This window comes from Pristis pectinata, chromosome 5, assembly GCF_009764475.1.
Source record: "Pristis pectinata isolate sPriPec2 chromosome 5, sPriPec2.1.pri, whole genome shotgun sequence".
NCBI classification, from domain to species: domain Eukaryota; kingdom Metazoa; phylum Chordata; class Chondrichthyes; order Rhinopristiformes; family Pristidae; genus Pristis; species Pristis pectinata.
In genome coordinates, this window is record NC_067409.1 from 100,101,738 (window position 1) to 100,123,367 (window position 21,630).

Sequence of the window (21,630 nt, forward strand, 5' to 3'; positions counted from 1 at the left end):
TGGTGGAACTGGCTCAAGGTTTAAACAACTGTTTCCAGATCCTATCCTCCTGTTATTCTTGGAAGCTATTCTCTCCATGTGGCACATAACTCCTGCAGCTGTGTAGGTGGGACAATCAACTTAATAGTAGACTATTTCTTTAACTGTAAGATCATAGCCAAAGTGAGCATGCCTCCAAATTTTATCCATATGGTTTCCCCAGAAATATTATCCTCCACAGCAGAGCAGTCAGGATGAGGTCTTCAACAACGTTAGGAATTAGTTGCGTGATTCCCACTCTTCTGCTTTATGGCACCCCCGCGCTGTTCCAACCAAGAGATGGCAAGTTCATTTTCATTAGCTGTATGTTAGTGGAGTGCCCAGAAAACGATGCTTGCTTTTCAATCTCATACCCAGTAAATTTTAAGCAGTGCATTTTCTGGACAAGTTAACTTTGTAATGTTAGGGGAAAGGTTGCATTGTGGTTAAAGTACTGAGGCCTGGACAATTGACATAGAACATAGTACAGCACAGGAACAGGCCCTTCGGCCATGATGTTGTGCCGAACTGATCAAACTGGTAAGTAAATGCCTAACTAATCTAATCCTTTCTGCCTACACAATGTCCACATCCCTCCATTCTCCGCACATTTGCATGCCTATCTAAGAACCTCTTAAACACCTCTATCGTATTTGCCTCCACCACCACCCCTGGCAGCACATTCCAGGCACCCACCACTCTTTGTGTGAAAAAAAACTTGCCCCGCACATCTCCTTTGAACTTACCCCCTCTCACCTTAAATGCATGATGCCCTTTAGTATTAGACATTTCGACCCTGGGAAAAAGATACCAGCTATATGGAGATGAAAGTTTGAATCACACTACAGCAGACGATGAACTTAAATTTATATCGGAATAAATCTGGAATTCAAAGTTAAAAGGCAGTTCAGAAAAGAAAGAAATAGAAAACATTATGTTCAATCATATAACAGATCCCCACTTTTTTTCCTGTCATGGGATGTGGGTGTCATTTTCAAGGCTTGAATGTGTGACCTATCCTCAAAATTAAATCACTTAGAACACACAGAGATTGTGTACCATGCAAGCTAATTGCCAGGCAACATATGGGTCTAGTTTTCAGAAGGGGAACAAGAACTTTCTCACTGTTATCTTCAGACTTCTCTGAGCAACAATGTGATTTCTTTTCAGAAAAGGGGGCTTATGTCAATTGCTTTTGGGAATACCTCAAATGGGTCACTACTCCACAGCATGATGTATGGGAATTGAATCTTATGTCCCATTGAACCTCTGACTTCAGATCTGTCACTGAGGATAGGCATGAGTGCAAGCCAAGTTGTCACAAGGAGGAATAAGAGCTCAGTCATTTGAGATATTAAATCTGCTAAAAAGGTTCTAGATTAAACAACTTCCCTGAAAGGCATGACTTTCCAACAGTGCAGAAGTTCCTCAGCAATTCTGTTACAGCGGTGACATGTGATGAGAGTTTCATTGGTTATAAAGTGCTTAGGAATATTCCAAAAGGGAATGAAAGCAAATGTTTATTTGAGTCCTTGCAAAGTCTAATTTCTATGCTCAAACCTCTGGAGTAGGTCTTGAACCTACAACCTTCTGATTCAGAGGTGGGAACTGTACCACTGGCAGAACACATAGTTCACTGTGGACAATGGCAGAAGACACACATTCTACTTGTTTGCTTGAAAAGTTTACCTGTCCAAGAGTGCATTCCATTCCTCCAAGGAACTCTGCATCCTTCACCCCATTGTGCAAGTGATTACTACCAATATCATGGACCTCAAACCTCAGCCTCTGGACTTCCTCAAAGTAAAAATCCACTGTGTAAACTTTGGAAAAGACAGGGTTGATGCAGGTGCGAATAACCTCAGTCCGGTCAACCTGTTGAAGGAACACATCAGGTATATGGATTAGCTTGAGAAAAGTCTGCACTAAATGTTATACAAAATGTTAAGATTACAATCCCAAATTTTCCACTGGTAAATGGATGACAACTTGGAATTCATTGGATAGGAAAAGTGAGAGCAAATTTGAGCCTCTAAAACAGATGACTGGGATCAAGTCAGTTGCTAAATATTCCTAAATTCTCAAACCTATCCACTCCTGTTTAACAGAGATGAGATAAAGGGAGTCAAGCAACCCACTTCGAGGATGTGGTTAGCTGTATTAATGAGGGTGGAAGTCTCCAATTTAACCTGTTTTGTACATTTAGTCCTGACTTCAGGAAACATGCCAGATGAAAGGAGGCAAACAACTTTGTGGAGAAGATAACTGCCTTCAAACATTCCAGACCAGGAATTATGTTGAAGAGTGCTTCTGTCTACTGCAGGCTCCTGAGATAGGGGAACCAGATCTCCATCCAATACTCCCCATTTCCACCATGTAATATGGCCCTATTGGGGTCATAGAATCAAAAGGAGCAAAATGGACTTTGATGTGGCAAAATTGTCCCAAAGCATTTTACAGGAACATTATCAAATAAAAAATAATGCAAAGCCTCTGCAGGCAGTGTTAGGGCAGACAACCAAATGCTTGGTCAAAGAAGATGGTTTTAAATAGCATCTTAAAGGACTAAGTAGCATCACTGTGAGTTTCGATGTACATGTGACTAATAAAGAAATCTTATCTTGAAAGAGATGGAGAGGTTTAGTGAAGGAATACCACAGCTCAGGGCGCTGATAACTGAAAGCACCAATGTTAGTGTGATTAAAAACCAAGATGTATAAGCCACCTGAAAGCAAGAAGATTCCAGGGCCAAAAGAGATGATGGGCAGGGGTAGAGGTTTGGACTTGAAGGATTATGAAGTATGAGAACTTTAAAATTGAGGCTTGAATTTACCAGAAAACACCACAGGCAAGTGGGTACAAGAATGATGGGTGAATGGCACTTAATGCAAGTTAAGAGAGTTGGATTATCTCATACAGTGTAGAGCAGAGAGGCTGTCCAGGTTTGCCTGGCATACTGTGGCCTAAGAAGTAACAAAGGCATAGAAGGAAGCTTCAGCAGAACTATTAAACCACAAAATATGAAATTGAGCAATAGAGCAAAGACCCATCACATCCCTGCCACTGAATAGTTACAGAGCTACTCAGTATTATTTGAATTTAACTTCAAGCATCATTATTGATATCTTAAATGGAATCAAAAAGACAATATTTACTCTGTTATCGAGAAAATTACATTAAAAATGAGTGAAAGTACAAACATAGAAAAACTGTCAAAATATTCCGTTTTAGGAGTTAGTGTTCTCTCAAAGACAGTTGCTGAGAACATACTTCAGTGTCTACTGTGTATCAGTCAGTATTAGCCTTGCTTCCTAATTAGAGGTTCCTAGAAGTCACATTGCAGAGATCTGAATACAAATTGTGGACATAGCTCAGTCCATCACAAAAATCAGCCTCCCCTCCATGGACTCTGTCTGCACTTCCCCACCGCCATGGTAAGCAGCCAACATAATCAAAGACCCCTCCCACCTCGGACGTTCTCTCTTAACCCCCTTCCATCAGAGATACAAAAGCTTGAAAACACACACTACCAGACTCAAGGACAGCTTCTATCCTGCTGTTATGACTATTGAATGGAACTCTTGTATGATAAAGATGAATGCTTGACCTCACAATCTACCCCATCATGGCCTTGCACCATATTGTCTACCTGCACTGCACTTTCTCTGTAGCTGTAACACTAGATTCTACATTTTGTTGTTGCTCTTCCCTTCACACTGCACTCGATGTACTTATGTTTTGAAATGATCTGTATGGACGGCATGCAAAGCAAAGTTTTTCACTGCATCTCAGTATACGTGACAATAATAAACCAATTACCAATTAAAATGCAGTCTGAACCTTAATAGCATTAAGGAGGGCCCAACTAATGCCAGTCCTGACCTGTTTTAGGGCAAGTTCCAAGACCAAATTTACCTCTGTCCTGACTTCCCATTTCTCGTGAGCTACTAAAATTTAAATATAATTTAGGTAATGAGATGCACAGTAAGCTCCAGATAAAAACATTGTTATAATAACCAAATAATTTGTCTTAGAAATGTGAACAGAGGGATAACTGTTCTCCAGGACTCAAGGAAGAACTCCTTCAAAACATTGCCAGTGGCTCAGAATCACAGAGTCATACAGCACCAAATCAGGCCCTTTGGCCCACCAAGTGCTGGCCATTAAGTAGCCAACAAGTAGAATACAAATCCTATTTACCAGTCCTTGGTCCACATTGTAAATCTTGGTGATTCAAGTATTCATCCAGATATTTCCTCCACCATCCCTTCAGGCTGTGCATTCCAGATTTCCAGCACCCTCTGGGTGAAAAAGATCTTCCTCAGATTGCTTCTAAATCTAGTTCCTTACCTTAAACCTAAGCTCTCAGGTTTTACTCACTTTTGCTATAGGGAAAAGTTTCTTACAACCTACCATTTCTATGCCCCTCGTAATTTTGTAAACCTCAATCAGGTCTCCGCTCTGCCTCCAAGGAAATCAAACCCAACCTGTCCATTCTCTCCTTGTTGCTGAAAAACTCTGTCCCTGACAACAGCATGGTGAATCTCCTCTGCACTATCCCCACTATAATTATGTTCTCCCTATAATGTGGTAACCAAAACTCCAGTTGTGGCCTAACCACTATTTTATAAAGTTGTACAATAACCTCTCTGTTCTTATATTCTGTGCCTCACACTAATGAAGGCTAGCATCTTGCATGCCTTCTTCATTGTCTTACCTACCCATGCTGCTATATTCAGAGATCCTCGGTCTGGAATACCAATGACTCTCTGTTCCTCGATAATCACTCTGACCCTGTTATTCAATGTCTATGTTCTAGCCTTATTAGTTCTCCTCGCACACATTAGGGTTAAATTCCATCTGCCAAATGATCAGTACCATTTTGTAGCCTAAGACTACCCTCTTCACCAATTTATTGTATCCAGTACTCCCAGTGTGGCCTCCTCTACACCAGTGAGACCCGAGGCAGATTGGGTGACCACTTTATCAAGTGCATTCGCTCCGTCTGCCGGAACAGCCAGGATCTCCCAGTGACCAGCCATTTTAATTCCACTTCCCTTCCCACACTGACATGTCTGTCCACAGCCTCCTCGACCGCCAAGTTGAAGCTAGACACAGATTAGAGGAAAACCACCTCATATTTGTCTCCAACCTGATGGCATCAACATCTATTTCTCTAACTTCCAGTAACCACTCCCCTCTTTGTTTTCCCTTATCCCCACGGCCCCTTTACCCCTTCCCCTCCCCTGCCCTCATGACCTGCCCATCACTCACACCTTCCTCCCTCTGGTTCCCCACCTCCTTCCCTTTATTCCATGGTCTACTGTCCTCTCCTATCAGATTCCATCTTCTTCATCCCTTTGTATCTTCCACCTAACACCTCCCAGCTTCTCACATCATTCCCACTTCACCCCCCTCCACCACCCACCTACCTATTTGCCATATTCTGCTGTAAGTCCATCTACAAGTTTGCAGATGATACCACTGTTGTAGGCCGTATCTCAAACAGCGATGACTCGGAGTACAGGAAGGAGATAGGGAGCCTAGTGGAATGGTGTCATGACAACAACCTTTCCCTCAATGTCAACAAAACTAAAGAGCTGGTCATTGACTTCAGGAAAGGGGGCAGTGTACATGCACCTGTCTACATCAATGGTGCTGAGGTCAAGAGGGTTGAGACCTTCAAGTTCCCGGGAGTGAACATCACCAACAGCCTGTCCTGGTCAAATCACGTAGAAGCCACTGCCAAGAAAGCTCACCAGCACCTCTACTTCCTCAGGATGTTAAAGAAATTTGGTTTGTCCCCTTTGACTCTCACCAACTTTTATCGATTCACCATAGAAAGCACCCTATCTGGATATATCACAGCTTGGTACGGCAACTGCTCTGCCCAGGACCGCAAGAAACTGCAGAGAGTTGTGGACACAGCCCAGCGCATCACGGACTCCAGCCTCCCCTCCTTGGACTCTGTCTTTACCTCTTACTGTCTTGGTGAAGCAGCCAGCATAATCAAAGACCCCACCCACCTGGGACATTCTCTCTTCTCTCTTCTTCCATCGGGTAGAAGATACAGGAGCCTGAGGGCACACGTACCACCAGACTTAAGGACAGCTTCTACTCCACTGTGATAAGACTATTGAACGGTTCCCTTATGCAATGAGATGGGCTATGACCTCACGATCTACCTCGCACCTTATTGGACTGCACTTTCTCTGTAGCTGTGACACTTTACTCTGTACTGTTATTGTTTTTACCTGTACTACATCAATGCACTCTGTACTGACTCAATGCAACTGCACTGTGTAATGAATTGACCTGTACGATCGGTTTGTAAGACAAGCTTTTCATTGTACCTCGGTACAAGTGACAATAATAAACCAATACACTCACGACTGCGTGGCCAGATTCTGCTCTAACTCCATCTACAAGTTTGCAGATGATACCACCGTAGTAGACTGTATCTCAAACAACGATGAGTCAGAGTACAGGAAGGAAGGAGATGGAGAGCTTAGTGACATGGTGTCATGACAACAACCTTTCCTTCAATGTCAACAAACCAAAAAAGCTGGTCATTGACTTCAGGAAAGGGGGCCATGTACATGCACCTGTCTACATCAATGGTGCTGAGGTCGAGAGGGTTGAGACCTTCAAGTTCCTGGGAGCGAATATCACCAATAGCCTGTCCTGGTCAAATCACATAGAAGCCACAGCCAAGAAAGCTCACCAGTGCCTCTACTTCCTCAGGAGGCTGAAGATATTTGGTATGTCCCCTTTGACACTCACCAACTTTTATCGATGCACCATAGAAAGCATCCTATCTGGATGCATCACGGCTTGGTACGGCAACTGCTCTGCCCAGGACTGCAAGAAACTGCAGAGAGTTGTGGACACAGCCTAGCGCATCACGGAAACCAGCCTCCCCTCCTTGGACTCTTTGCCTCTCGCTGCCTTGGTGAAGCAGCCAGCATAATCAAAGACCCCACCCATCCAGGTCATTCTCTCTTCTCTCCTCTTCCATCAGGTAGAAGATACAGGAGCCTGAGGGCACATACCACCAGGCTTAAGGACAGCTTCTATCCCATTGAGATAAGACTATTGAACGATTCCCTTATATGAGGAGATGGACTCTGACCTCACGATCTACCTTGTTGTGACCTTGCATCTTATTGTCTACCTGCACTGCACTTCCTCTGTAGCTGTGACGCTTTACTCTGTACTGTTATTGTTTTTACCTGTACTACATCAATGCACTCTGCACTAACTCAATGTAACTGCACTGTGTAATGAATTGACCTGTATGATCAGTATGCAAGACAAGTTTTTCACTGTATCTCGGTACAAGTGACAATAATAAACCAATACCAAATACCTACCCCCCCCTCACCTATCACCCACCAGCTCATGGTCCTCCCCCTCCCCCTACCCTTTTATTCTGGTTTCTGCCCTCTTCCTCTCCAGTCCTGTTGAAGGGTCTTGGCCCGAGACGTCGACTGTTCATTTCCCTCCATAGATGCTGCCTGACATCGTGTGTGTGTTGTGCCTCTTCACTAATTTTTGTGTTTTTTATGGACTTACAAATAACACCACACATTCACATCCAAATTGTTAATGTATAAAACAAACAAGTAAGGGTCCCAGCACCACTGGCTTCCTGTCACAAAAACACTACACACCCTCATCCTCTGCCTCCGATGAACAAACCAAATTTGGGTCCAATTAACCAACTTTGCCTTGGTCTCTCTTGGACTCTAATCTCTCATGTGAGACCTTGACAAAAACCTTACTGAAGTCCAAGTAGACGATATCAACCACAATGCCTTCATCAAAACACTTTGATCAGACATGTTCTCTCACCAACAAAACCATGTTGTCCAACACTGATCAGCCCCTGCCTTTCTAAATGTGGATTAATCCTATCCCTCAGGATTTTATTTTCCATTAACTTCCCTAACCAGCCTGCATTTACCCGACTGATCTCTGCTGTCCTTCAACATCCAGGTCCTGAGAGGGAATTTGCAGCCTTGATTTCACAACTCATTCAAAGGAAGCCACTGAGAAAGTACCAGCCAGAAACATCAATCTAGAGATTTTCATAAACCAGTTTTCTAAGTGGGGGACGGCGCTCCCCACTGACCCGTGGGGGACGGCGCTCCCCACTGACCTGCGGGGGACGGCGCTCCCCACTGACCTGCGGGGGACGGTGTTCCCTACAGGAGACAGCGCTCCCCACTGACCCGCAGGGGATGGCGCTCCCCGCGGGGGACTGTGGTGCATCATAAGCTTCAACTGAGGTCAAATCAATTTAACAATTCATGGTAGGATTGATGAGAGGAGGCCATTTGGTGCTGTCATTTGGGCTGGCTAAAAAGGGAATCTAATTGATCCCAGTAGTAGCTCATATACCCACATATATCTTGTGCTAGTCCTCAACCCTGGTAGAATCCTCAACATTACACAATTTCATTTCATAAAACTGAGCATTCGATGAAGAATCCATCAAGTTTAACTTAGCGCTTCAATCTCCCTGTATACTGAGTTTAACTGCCCTTTAGATCTTTTGGGACTAGTTCACCCCTGTTAATGGCACTTCTATTACAACTTTATTAAGAGATCAATAATCTTTACTTTCCTTTTCACCTGGATAACTCTTCACTTTGTACTTTCATTTCACATTTCAACATTAAAAGCTTACCATTTGCACATGGTAAAATCTACCTGCAGCTAATGGCATCATACATTAATTAATTCATAATCCTTTGCAAGCTATCCATCTCGTTTACTGAACACCCACATTGACTTGTTGGGGTCAAGAGCTTAATTTAAAAACCAGTTTGAGCTACTTAGAACAATTACAGAAAACAGGTTTTCATCCAAAAGCTTAATCTATTAACAGCAGTTGTATTTATATTCATGAATGTACTAAATCAGATGTTATTGTATTTAATGAGGACAATTGTGCTTCACTTAATTTATAAACAAGTATATTCCATCACGCACCATCCTGACTCAGAAATATAACAGCATTCCTTCAACATCGTTGTGTCTAGGGTGATATTCCTGCCCATCTATCTGAAGGAGTACCTTCATCACAGAAGGCAACTCAAAACAGTCTTCTCAAGAAAGAGATGGGCAATAAATGTTGGCCTTGCCAATGATGCCTTCATCCCAGGAATTAATAAAAATAAACGGTCATTTACATGATGATCCTTAGACACTAGTACAGACACAGAACATAGAACACCACAGCACAGTACAGGCCCTTCGGCCTACAATGTTGTGCTGACATTTTATCCTGCTCTAAGATCTATCTAACCCTTCCCTCCCACATAGCTCCCTATTTTTCTATCATTCATGTGTCTGTCTATGAGTCTCTTAAATGTCCCTACAATTAAGTATTTTTAGGGACAATACAAATTAAGTATTATCTGTAGGGACAGACAACAACGTCAACTTATTGTAAGTAAGTGAAGATCAAAAATAAAACTGCTGAAAATCTGAGATAAAAACAGAAAATGCTGGAAATACTCAGCAAGTCAAACCAACAAAACATTGATGCCAAGGAAGTCAAGCTTAGTCAAAGAAAAGGGTATTAAAGAGCACCAAAAACAGAGATATTTAGAGAAGGAATTGCAGAGTTCGAGGCTTTGGCAGTTGAAGGTAAGGCTGCCAGCAGTGGAGAGGTTAAAACTGAGAGATGCTCAAGAGGCAGCAGACAAGATATCACTGAGCTGTAGGTTAGAGGCCATAATAGTGATGGAGAGGAATGAAGCCATGTAAGGATTTGAAAATTTTTTAAATATGGTATTGCCAGAGTGGGAAACAAAGTAGCTCAGTGAACACAGGGCTGAGGGGCAAACAAGATCAGGTGCAAGTTGAAAGACTGAAACTATCCAAAATTTATGTTAACCCACTGAACACAGACTTTATGCAAGAACATTTTTTTTCCAACAGACCATCCAGTGGATCTACGGAGTTGAAAATAAGCCCTCATGAATACTTCAGATCATTGAGTTACTGTAGTCACATGGCAAAGATATTGATTTGTAAAAGACTTCCCAAAAGCAAGAAAGGAAATGGAACTATCTAAGTTAGTGCTGTGGCTTCTACTTCCCTGACAGCATGCCCCATGAGGCTGTAGTTTTCATAATAGTGAGCCTAACAGCGCAATCTAGCATTCATTAGCACAGCTCACCCCTTAAATACTCTGAGAGGTTTGCTATCACTTTGAGTAGCTTCTGTGTGAATGCAAAACCTTGCAAAAAGCATCAATATAAATACTCAGTGGAGTTGGAAAACACAAGAGCATGTAGCTGCCTAAATACATCTGTGCACTAGTTTAATAAATACAGACACAGCAAACAGTTCCCTAACTGGAGAGTCATTCTGCACTGTCAGTTTGAGATTATTACCTGCAGAGTAGAGTCTGCAGCCACTGAATCCCCAATTATACTGTGGACTATGACTGGCAGTTTGGACACCAAATCGAAGTCCTGAGGTTGAGTTACACACGCCGGCATGTAAAATTTAAATATTCTGAAACTACAGAATTCAGTTTCTATAAAAACTATTTTTTATTCATCTACTAAACTTATAAATTGAACACCAGATTCAACAAGCTCCATAAGCATCTTTTGCATTCAGATTGACACGGAACTCCGGCATCAGACCCAAGTGGTGTGAAACCACCTCTGCAAACCTCCACAGAGATGTTACGATGCAATGTCTAGTTAAATAAGGTACATTTTTTTTTGTTAGGTAATCTTTCAGGCCAAACCCAATTGTTTGGATTCCAGACAACCTTGATCCCAGTTTCCAGCCCCAATCTCTTTCCATCATTGAAACTGTCTAGTTTAAGCTCTGTAATAAAATACAAAGAAAGTGATATGGCCCCAGGCATGTGCCCCAGAATTCAGTAAGATTATGGATAATCCCGTGACTCAAGTGATTTTCCTATATGATCATGCTATCCCCTTACCCTTAAAGTTCATAAATAGTAAATTAATTAGTCTTGAGTATACTCAATGACTGACCGCCCACAGCTCTCTGAGCTAAAGAAGTCTGAGTTTAGAACCCTGTGTAAAGACATTGCATCTCACTTCAGTATTAAATGGGCAACCCCTTACCCAGTGACCATGATCCCAGTTGTGGATTCTCCACCAAGTCGCTGCTGTCCGTTCGCATCCCTCACCACTCTTGCCTTGTATCAGCTCGTCTGTTGGCAAACCCTCATCCAGGCTTCTAGTCTCCAGGCATTGGCCACACTTTCCACACCATCCTCTTCCATAAATTTAACCCAAACCAAATGTCTGCTGCCTGTATCGGAACTTTGCTGTTCCAATCTTTTACTCACATGTTCCTCCCTATTTTACCACATCCTCATGAACTCTCTAGCCTCTTGCATCAGCTCACGTTCTTTGTTCACTGTTGCCATGCTCTCAACCATCTCTCCCTTGAGCTCTGCAGGTTCCTTCCTTAACCTCTCCACCTCTCTCTGATACTTTTTAGTCCATCATATCAAAGCTTTTCGTCACCTCCACTCATGTCTTTTTCTTGTGTTCAAAACAAATTTGTAGCTCATTGCATTCATTAAGTGATTTAGTTTATTATGTTAAATGCACTATATAAGTGAAAACTGTTATTTTTATTGGATATGATCTCGGAGCAAGGTATAAAATTAATTAACTTGGCTCAGTGGATAACGCTCTTGCCTCCAACTTGAAAAATACTAGGTTCAAGTCCAACTTAAGCACAAACATGTAGGTTGATTTTTTTTTAAGTGTAGGAAGTGTAAGAAAATATTTTGTCGGAGGTCCTGTGTTTGGGATGAGGTGCTAAAGATCTGGTCTCTCGGGTAAACATAAAAAAATTCCATGGCACTGTTTTAAGGGAAGTTATTTCCAACAGTTTCGTCCCTCAATCAACATTATTAAAATGGTCATTATCACATCAGTTTCCATGGGATCTTGTTGTTGTGCAAAATGGCTGCTGCAGTTCCTACATTTTTAAAAAATATTTCATTGGCTCTGAAGCAAGTTTGGATGCCTTGAAAGCAATATGAAAGGTACCATAAAAATGCATTTTATAGTGTTCCTTCTAACACCAAGTAACATTGAAAATTTTAAAGATGTTTGGCAGCACAATTATTGAAGATTACAGTACCCCACCAAGTAAAAGTGTCAAAAAATTATCTTCATTATTTGTGACAATGGCACCTTGTGAACTTACCAAGAGTGATCCTACAATATAGTGTTCAAATGTTTAAATTTGGACTGGAAAGTAAATAGCAAAATAGAATGTCATGCAAGCTGGGGAGTTTGGTGAAATGAGTGATGCCCTGAAACATATTGACATTACAAATGAAGAGGTGTTGGTGGTCTTGAGGCACATAAAGGTGACCAGATACTTGAACAAACTTCAAGAGATGCACTGTTGAAATTATCCTGACTGGTTGCATCATGGTCTGGTACAGCAATTCCAACACACAGAAATGCAGAAGGCTGCAGAGAGTAGTGGACACAACCTGGTCCATCACGGGCTCAGCCCTCTGCACCACTGACAGCACCTACAGGAGGTGCTGCCTCAAGAAGGCAGCATCTATCGTCAAGGATCCTCACCATCCGGTTCATGCCCTCTTCTTGCTGCTACCGTCAGGCAGGAGGTACAGAAGCCTTAAGTCCCATACCACCAGATTCAGGAACAGCTACTTTCCTACAACCATCAGGTTCTTGAACCAACCTGCACAACCCTAACCCTACCTCAGCAACGGAACACAATGGACCACCTCTTGCACTACCATGGACATCTCTGATTGCTGTTTTTTTTTGGCACTAATTTCTTGTTTTGTACAGACTTGGTTCCCTTCATTGTCTGATATAATTTACGTATCATTTGTATTCTGTGTGTTAACCAAAAACCATAGAACCATACAGCACAAAACAGGCCCTTCGGCCCACCGTGTCATGCCGTCCATCAGACCACCCTCACACTACCTAACCCCTTCCTCCCGCATATCCCTATCTCACGTTCCTCCATATGCCTATCCAACAAGCTCTTGAACCTGTTCAATGTATCTGCCTCCACCACCACCCCAGGCAGTGCATTCCATGCACCAACCACTCTTTGGGTGAAAAACCTCCCTCTGACATCTCCCCTGAACCTCCCACCCATAACCTTAAAGCCATGACCTCTCGTCTTGAGCATTGGTGCCCTGGGAAGGAGGCGCTGACTGTCTACTCTATCTATTCCTCTCAATATTTTATATACCTCTATCATGTCTCCTCTCATCCTCCTCCTTTCCAGTGAATAAAGCCCTAGCACCTTAAGCCTCTCCTCATATTCAATACCCTCCAATCCAGGCAGCATCCTGGTAAATCTCCTCTGCATCCTCTCCAATGCCTCCACATCCTTCCTATAATGAGGCGACCAGAACTGAACACAGTTCTGAACACAATCTACATGCCTGTGATGCTGCTGCCAGTTTTTTTTTATTATACCTGTACCTCACCATACTTTTGCACATGACACTAAACTTAATGACTTGATAAATCCCCAGGGCCTGACCAGGTATATCCTAGGACATTGTGGGAAGCAAGGGAAGAAATCGTTGGGGTCCTGACAGAAATTTTTGCATCTTCCTTAGCCATGGGTAAGGGTGGGGGGTGACTAATGTTGTTCCTTTATTTAAGAAGGACTTCAAGGACAAACCAGGGAACCAGGCCGGTGAGTTTAACATCAGTGGTGGGAAAGTGACTGGAGGGGATCCTGAGAGATAGCTCTTGTCTGCATTTGGAAAGGCAAGAGATGATTAGGGATAGTCCACATGAATTTGTGTGTGGGAAATTGTGCCTCATGAATTTGATTGATTTTTTTTTTGAAAAGGTGACCAAAAGGATTGACAAGGGCAGGTGGCAGATGTTGACCAAATAGACATTAGCAAGGCTTTTGACATGATCCTTCATGGTAGACTGGTCCAGAAGGTGTGATCACATGGGACCCAGAGTAAACTAGCCAATTGGATACAAAATTAACTTGCTGGAAGGAGTCAGAGGGTGATAGAGGAGGGTTATTTTTCAGAGTGGAGGCCTGTGACCAGTGGTGTGCCCCAGGGATCGGCCGGCGCTGGGTCCTCTGCCATTTGTCATGTATATTAACGATTTGGATAAGTATGTAGGTGGTGTGATTGGTAAGTTTGCGGATGACACCAAAGTTGGTGGTGTGGTGGACAGTGAAGAGGGTTGTCAAGGTTTACAACAGGATCTAGATCAACTGGAAAGTGGGAAAAGGAATGGCTGATGTAATTTAACTCAGACAGGAGCAAAGTGATGCATTTTGGGAAGATACTGCAGGGCAGGACTTGCACAGTGAATGACAGGGCCCTGGGGAATGTGGTAGAACAGAGAGATCTATTGGTACAGTACATAGTTCCCTGAAACTGGTGATACAGTTAGTCAGGCTGGTGAAGGCAGCATGTGGTATGCTTACCTTCATCGGACAGGACATTGAGTACAAGTGTTGGCACTCCATGTTACAGCTGTATAGGACCTTGGTCTCCTACACTGCTCCAACGAAGCTCAAAATAAATTAAAGGAATTCCACACCATCTTTTGACCAAGCAATTATAATGCTCAAGAATGAGCTCAACAATTTCAGGTATCCTTATTTAAACTCCTCTGGACCCATTTTCACTTCTTCCTTCTCCAATTCCCACACCCTTTTTTTGCTTTACACCAACTTCCCTTTTACCATCCACACCTTCCACACTTTCCAGACCTTCCCCTTTGTTCTTTCCTCCCTTTCCCACTTGCTTTAAACCTAGGCCATCTTCAACGTTTCCCAATTCCAATGGAATTAAAAGAACAGTCACAGGAAATTGATTTAATGCATCTTCTAAAAGATAGCATTTGCAACAACCAAGTTGTGACAATGTAGTTCTTTTTTGCAATTTCCCTGGATTGGGACTCAAACCTGGAACTTTATAACTCAGAGACAAGAGCTCTTCAAAGTGAGCTATATATCACACTATTAAACTGACTCCTTTTTAAGCTTAAGTAGCTGCAATCATCAACACAGAATGATACATGGGATAATAGTTGAGGACTGAATAAAAAAGCTTTATATCTGTTGCATGATACCTCATGCATTGCCTTGTGAGCCAGCACATTATCAGCTATATATGATATGCCTACCCACTGCATGTTAAGAGAAGCCAAAGACAGACTATAAATAAACTATTCAATTTACGTGCCCAAGTATAACAAGTTATTTGAAACAATATTACAGCAGTAACTCATTCTCAGGCTACTAATGGTCATAAACACCCCCAAGCTTCCCTTTCAGTATTTTTATGGCATTATCAGATTTGTTTCACTGAATCATGGCCTTCTAGTGCTCTGTCAGCCATCTGCAATCCTGTGTGTACTAATGCCAGACTCTCCTCTTTGGAAACTGAGCCCCAATCCTGCTTTTATATTCTTTCAAGCTGTAGCTCAGTGTGGAGACTCCATTTTACTTACACCAGCCCTCATTTCTTTTAATTGCAGTCTTGATTCAGCTGCCAAATTGGAGGTTATGGTATTTAAACATAATAATAATGTCTAAAGCAATCTAAAAATCATGTTAGCTTGGCTATCAACAATCAGATTTATGTCACTTTCTGTATGTAGCTGGGTCAAAAGACGGAGACAGACAAAATAAAGCAACTAGGCTAGGACTCAATTACGCACGAGATACTCTGGCTCCGCAGGACAAGGCAGCAATGAATATTAGACAGATTGAAATAACACCTGAAATAGGACATGAAGCAAAGCACGGACATAAAGTGGTAGCTGTCATGTCCAATGCTGAACATTTCTGTGCTCCCATTCTGCATTTCAAGATTAATGAATGCAGTTTAAAATCAAAACAATCCACTCTTATCTGTCAATATTCCACTTCCATTCAGCCACTTAGGAACATATGAACAGGAGGGGGTCATTTTGACCCTTGAGCCTGCTCCATCGCTGAGATCACGGTTGATCTCCAGCTTAACTCCATACCTCACCTTTGCTCCGCATCCCTTAATACTTCTCCTTAACAAAAATCTATCAACTCAAATTTAAAGTTAACATTTGACATAGCAAGAATTGCCACTTACAGAGGAGTTCAAAATTTCTACCTCTCTCTCTGGGTGGAAATGTTGCCTCACCTCAAAGACCTGGCTCTGATTTTTACACCATGTCCTTACCTCCCCATCCATTGAATATAACTTCCCTCTATCCACAATTTGGGTTCCTTTAAATAGATAAGGGCAATTTTACCTTCATTAACCAGCAGACAATTGTGCTCTGCTCCTAACTGCTTCACAGACCAGCTTAATTTGCTGTATTCTAAAGGAGTGGTTTTCAGACTTTTTGTTTGCAGGTGAACAAAATAGTAGTTGTAGCAGTGGTAGTAATAGTAATGGCTCATTCTCCTTCAAGGATGACTTGCTTCCACTCTGGCTTTTTGTTTTCTTTGTTGACTGCCAGGTGGGTAGCTGGGTAGTTTAAGAATTGCTCTGCTCCTCCTGCTGCTTATGTAGGGCTCCTGTAACCTCCTGATACATCAGCTTAAGGTTCTCAATGGCATTGCAAATTCTCCTTCTTCAGTTTGAGACAGGGATTCCCAAAAGTCAGTTGGGAACTTGTATCTTTTTTTCTAAGGCAAGTTTTGAGCACATTCTTGAATATTATCCTCTGTCCAGCTGGTAATCTCTTCCCATCACAGAGCCCAGAATAGAGTATCTGTTTCAGGAATATGGGCACATGAATGATGTGCCCTGCTCAACAGAACTGACTGAATGCTATTAAGGGCCTCAGTGCTGGGATGATGGCTTGGGATATGGTACTGATGTTGGTTCACATATCCTTCTGGTGGATTTGGAGAATTTTGCAGAGATGGAGTTGGTGGTATCTTTCAAGTGCCTTGAGGCCCCTACTGTAGACAGTCCAGGTTCCACAAGCGTATCAGAGGGCAGGGATCACTGCTTCCCGATAGGCCAGGAGATCCTGATCATCAAGTACCTTTTCCCTCAATCGAACAAAGACTCTGCAATGAAGGTGATGGTGGTGAATTTTATCACCGTCGTATACCTTTGCTGAGAAGTGTCTCCTAATACGCAGGAAATAGTCCACTTTTCCAGGCATTTGCCATGAATTTTTATTGTAGGAGAGCATTGTAATACAGCAGGAACAGGTTAGTAAAGGAACTTTGTTGAGTGAGTTGAAGATATTTGAAGTGTTGAAGAGCAGAGAGACCTTGGGGTGCAAGTCCACGGCTCATTGAAAGTGGCTACACAGGTAGACAGGGTGGTTAAGAAGGCTTATGGAATGCTTGCTTTCATTAATCGAGGTACCGAGCATAGGAGTCAAGAAATTATGATGCATCTCTGTAGAACTCCGATTATGCTGCATTTAGAGTATTGCGTGCAATTCTGGTCACCTCACTATAGAAAGAATGTCGAGGCTTTAGAGAGGGTGCAGAGAAGGTTTACTAGGATGCTGCGTGGATTAGAGGGTATGTGCTATCAGGAGAGGCTGGACAAACTTGGGCTCTTTTCTCTAGAGCGGCGGAGGCTGTGGGGTGATCTGTTGGAAGTGTATAAAATTATGAGGAGCATATATAGGGTAGACAAGCAATATCGGTTTCCCATTATTGAGCAATCCAATACCAGACGGCATGCATTTAAGGTGAGAGGGGGTAGGTTCAGAACAGACGTCGGTACGTTTTTTACTCAGAGAGTGGTGGATGCCTGGAATGCATTGCTTGATAGGGTGGTGGAGGCAAATTCATTGGGGGCTTTTAAGAGGAGCTTGGATGGGCACATGAATGAGAGGAAAATGGAGGGATATGGGCATTCTGTAGGTAGGAGGGTGTAGCTACGTTGTGCCAATGTAGCTACACCCTCCTACCTACAGAATGTAGGTAGGCCTGTTCTGTGCTGTACTGTTCTATGTTCTTAAATTGAAGCTTGGCATCCAATCGCACACAAACACAGGCATCATTGCATACTGCAGCTTGATTAATAAGGTTCACGTGACCTTGGTTCTGGAACGTTATCACTGTAAGTTAAACTGTTTCCCATAAGTTCTGAAGGTTAGCTTCACTCCCTCAGGGAGTTTGTTGGAGGTGAGGTGCAATATTGTGACAAGAAAGACTGAGAAAAGTGTCAGAGTAATGATGCAGCTGTAGCGGTTGCTACCGCGGAATAAAACAAGACTCTACTCGGAGGATTGCCAAACAGAACTGGTTTATTTTCCCGCCTTGTGCGGGCCCTTTAAGGGAGAAAAACTCCCGCCCAAAAAAAAACCGGCAATGACGTAAGTCCTACGTCATCAGGACTTTCCCGCGCGCGGGTTCTCCCCGTCGCTCGGAAAGACGAGGCCCGCCGCCATCTTGGGCCTCGTCGCTCCGACGCCGCGCGACCCGACTGCCGAGCCGGTTCGCCCGACTAGACGGTGAGTCGCCACACAACCCCCCCCAGAACCGGCGAGACAGTCCCCAAGGTCCGTGGGCTGTGCCAGCTGCCGCTTAGGGGGGCGGCCTCTGCGTCGTGGCGTGGCAACCTCGACAGGCTGTTGCAGATCCAAATGGGCCGGTTTGAGGCGGTCCGCCGTGAAAACCTGTTCCCTGCCTCCAATGTCCAAAATAAAAGTGGATCCGTTATTCCGTATGACTCGGAACGGTCCCTCATATGGTCGTTGCAATGGCGCCCGAGGTGTGCCCCTGCGAACGAAAACAAACTTACAGTCCCGTAGTTCCTTGGGCTGGCAGGATGGGGCTTGACCGTGCCATGAGGTGGGAATCGGGGCCAAGGCGCCGAGCTTCTCGCGCAGTCTTTGTAGAACTGCTGGGGGTTGTTCCCCTTGGTCCTGAAGGGCAGGTATGAAATCCCCGGGGACAACTAGTGGCGCCCCGTATACAAGCTCAGCTGACGAAGTGCGGAGGTCTTCTTTGGGGGCAGTGCGTATGCCGAGCAGGACCCAAGGCAGCTCGTCAACCCAGTTAGGACCCTTCAGGTGGGCCATCAAGGCCGATTTTAGATGGCGGTGAAAACGTTCCACCAACCCGTTTGATTGAGGATGGTAGGCCGTGGTGGTGTGCAGCTGCGTCCCTAGCAGGTTCGCTAATGCAGCCCAGAGACTGGAAGTGAATTGGGTGCCTCTGTCTGAAGTGATGTGGGCCGGAACGCCAAAACGTGAGACCCAAGTTGTGAGCAGCGCTCGGGCGCAGGAATCAGTCGTGATGTCAGTCAGGGGGGTTGCCTCAGGCCACCTCGTGAACTGGTCCACGATGGTAAGGAGGTACCGGGCTCCTCTTGAAACCGGCAGAGGGCCCACGAGGTCGACGTGTATGTGGTCGAACCTCCTACGGGTAGGCTCGAACTGCTGTGGTGGGACCTTGGTGTGTCGCTGGATTTTTGACGTCTGGCAGTGCAGACAAGTCCTGGCCCACTCACTGACCTGTTTGCGCAGGCCATGCCAGACAAACTTGCTGGCGACCAGTCGGACAGTAGATCTGATGGACGGGTGCGCCAACCCATGTACCGAGTCAAAAACGCGTCTCCGCCAGGCTGCAGGGACAATAGGGCGGGGCTGACCAGTCGCAACGTCGCAAAGTAGGGTCCGCTGACCTGGACCAACCCAGAAATCTCGGAGCTGCAGACCCGAGACTGCGGTTCTGTAGCTGGGCAGTTCGTCGTCGGCTTGCTGTGCGTCAGCCAGGGCCGTGTAGTCGACACCCAAGGATAGGTTGTGGATGGTTGGTCTGGAAAGTGCATCAGCAACGACATTATCCTTTCCGGAGACATGTTGGATGTCAGTTGTGAACTCGGAAATGTAGGATAAATGTCTCTGCTGACGAGCTGACCAGGGATCGGAGACTTTGGAGAAAGCAAAGGACAGAGGCTTATGATCGGTGAAAGCGGTGAAAGGCCTGCCTTCTAGAAAGTATCGGAAATGCCGGACCGCCAGATACAGCGCTAGAAGTTCCCGATCAAAAGCGCTGTACTTCAGTTCGGGCGGTCTAAGGTGTTTGCTGAAAAATGCCAAGGGTTGCCAGCGGCCTTCGAGTAGCTGTTCCAGTACCCCACCCACCGCGGTGTTGGACGCGTCTACCGTGAGGGCAGTCGGGACGTCAGTCCTGGGGTGTACCAGCATCGTGGCGTCTGCCAGGGCATCTTTGGCCTTAACGAAAGCAGCCGCAGCCTCGTCAGTCCAGGTGATGTCCTTGCCCTTACCAGCCAGCAGCGAGAACAGAGGGCGCATGATACGGGCTGCTGCAGGGATGAAACGATGGTAAAAGTTGACCATCCCAAGGAATTCCTGTAGGCCTTTGACTGTGTCGGGGTGGGCAAAATGGCGGATAGCATCCACCTTGGCGGGTAGGGGTGTTGCCCCATCGCTGGTGATTTTGTGGCCGAGGAAATCGATAGAGTCAAGTCCGAAATGGCACTTGGACGGGTTAATCGTGAGGCCGAAATCGCGGAGGCGGGAATACAGCTGGCGGAGGTGGGAAAGGTGTTCCTGGTGGTTACGGCTGGCGATCAGTATGTCGTCCAAGTAAATGAACACGAAGTCCAGGTCTCGGCCTACCACGTCCATCAGCCGCTGGAAGGTCTGCGCGGCGTTCTTAAGGCCGAACGGCATCCGAAGGAATTTGAACAGGCCGAATGGGGTGATAATCGCAGTTTTGGGGACGTCATCCGGATGGACCGGGATTTGGTGGTATCCCCTAACGAGGTCCACTTTGGAAAAGATGCGGGCCCCGTGTAAGTTCGCTGCGAAGTCCTGGATGTGAGGGATGGGATAGCGGTCCGGGGTGGTGGCGTCATTCAGCCTGCGGTAGTCGCCGCAGGGCCTCCACCCTCCGGTGGCTTTGGGGACCATGTGCAGGGGGGAGGCCCAGGGGCTGTCTGACCTGCAAACGATCCCCAGCTCCTCCATGTGATGGAACTCTTCCTTTGCCAGGCGGAGCTTGTCTGGAGGTAATTGTCGTGCTCGGGCATGAAGGGGTGGCCCTGTGGTAATGATGTGGTGTCGTACCCCATGTGTGGGCCGAGAATTTGTAAACGAAGGTGCCAAAATCGATGGGAATTCGGCTAGGAGCTTGGCGAAATCATCGCCAGAAAGGGTAATGGAGTCCAGGCGCGGGGCTGGTGGGCTGATTTCTCCCAGGGGATAGGTCCGGAGAGTGCTAGAGTGGACTAACCGCTTCCTTCGCAGGTCGACTAACAGGTTGTGGGCCCGAAGGAAATCGGCGCCTAGGAGTGGTCGGGCGACGGTGGCAAGGGTAAAGGTCCAGGTAAAACGGCTGCCGCCAAAGTGTAATTGAAGCGTACGGGTGCCGAAAGACCGTATCGTTGTACCGTTGGCGGCATTGAGTAGAGGACCTGGTGGCCTGTCACGAGTGTCGCGGCCTGTCGGGGGCAAAATACTGACCTCCGCTCCAGTATCAACGAGGAAATGCCGTCCAGATTTCTTGTCCTGAACGAAGAGGAGGCTCTGTCGGCGGCCAGCCGCCGTAGCCATCAGCGGCGGCTGGCCCTGGCGTTTCCCTGAAACTTGCAGGGTGGGCGGCATCGACGGGCCTCCGCAC

General features: G+C 45.1%; 1 protein-coding gene across 3 annotated transcripts in view; it reads right to left on the bottom strand.

Moving 5' to 3' along the window:
• cpne4b (copine IVb) overlaps positions 1-21,630 on the bottom strand; it is a 256,642-nt gene that overhangs the window by 99,445 nt on the left and 135,567 nt on the right. For all 3 annotated transcript variants that reach the window (XM_052015660.1, XM_052015661.1, XM_052015659.1), the window contains exon 3: positions 1,708-1,893. In XM_052015660.1, the coding sequence (XP_051871620.1) occupies positions 1,708-1,893 (186 nt within the window). The remainder of the gene's footprint in view (positions 1-1,707; positions 1,894-21,630) is intronic.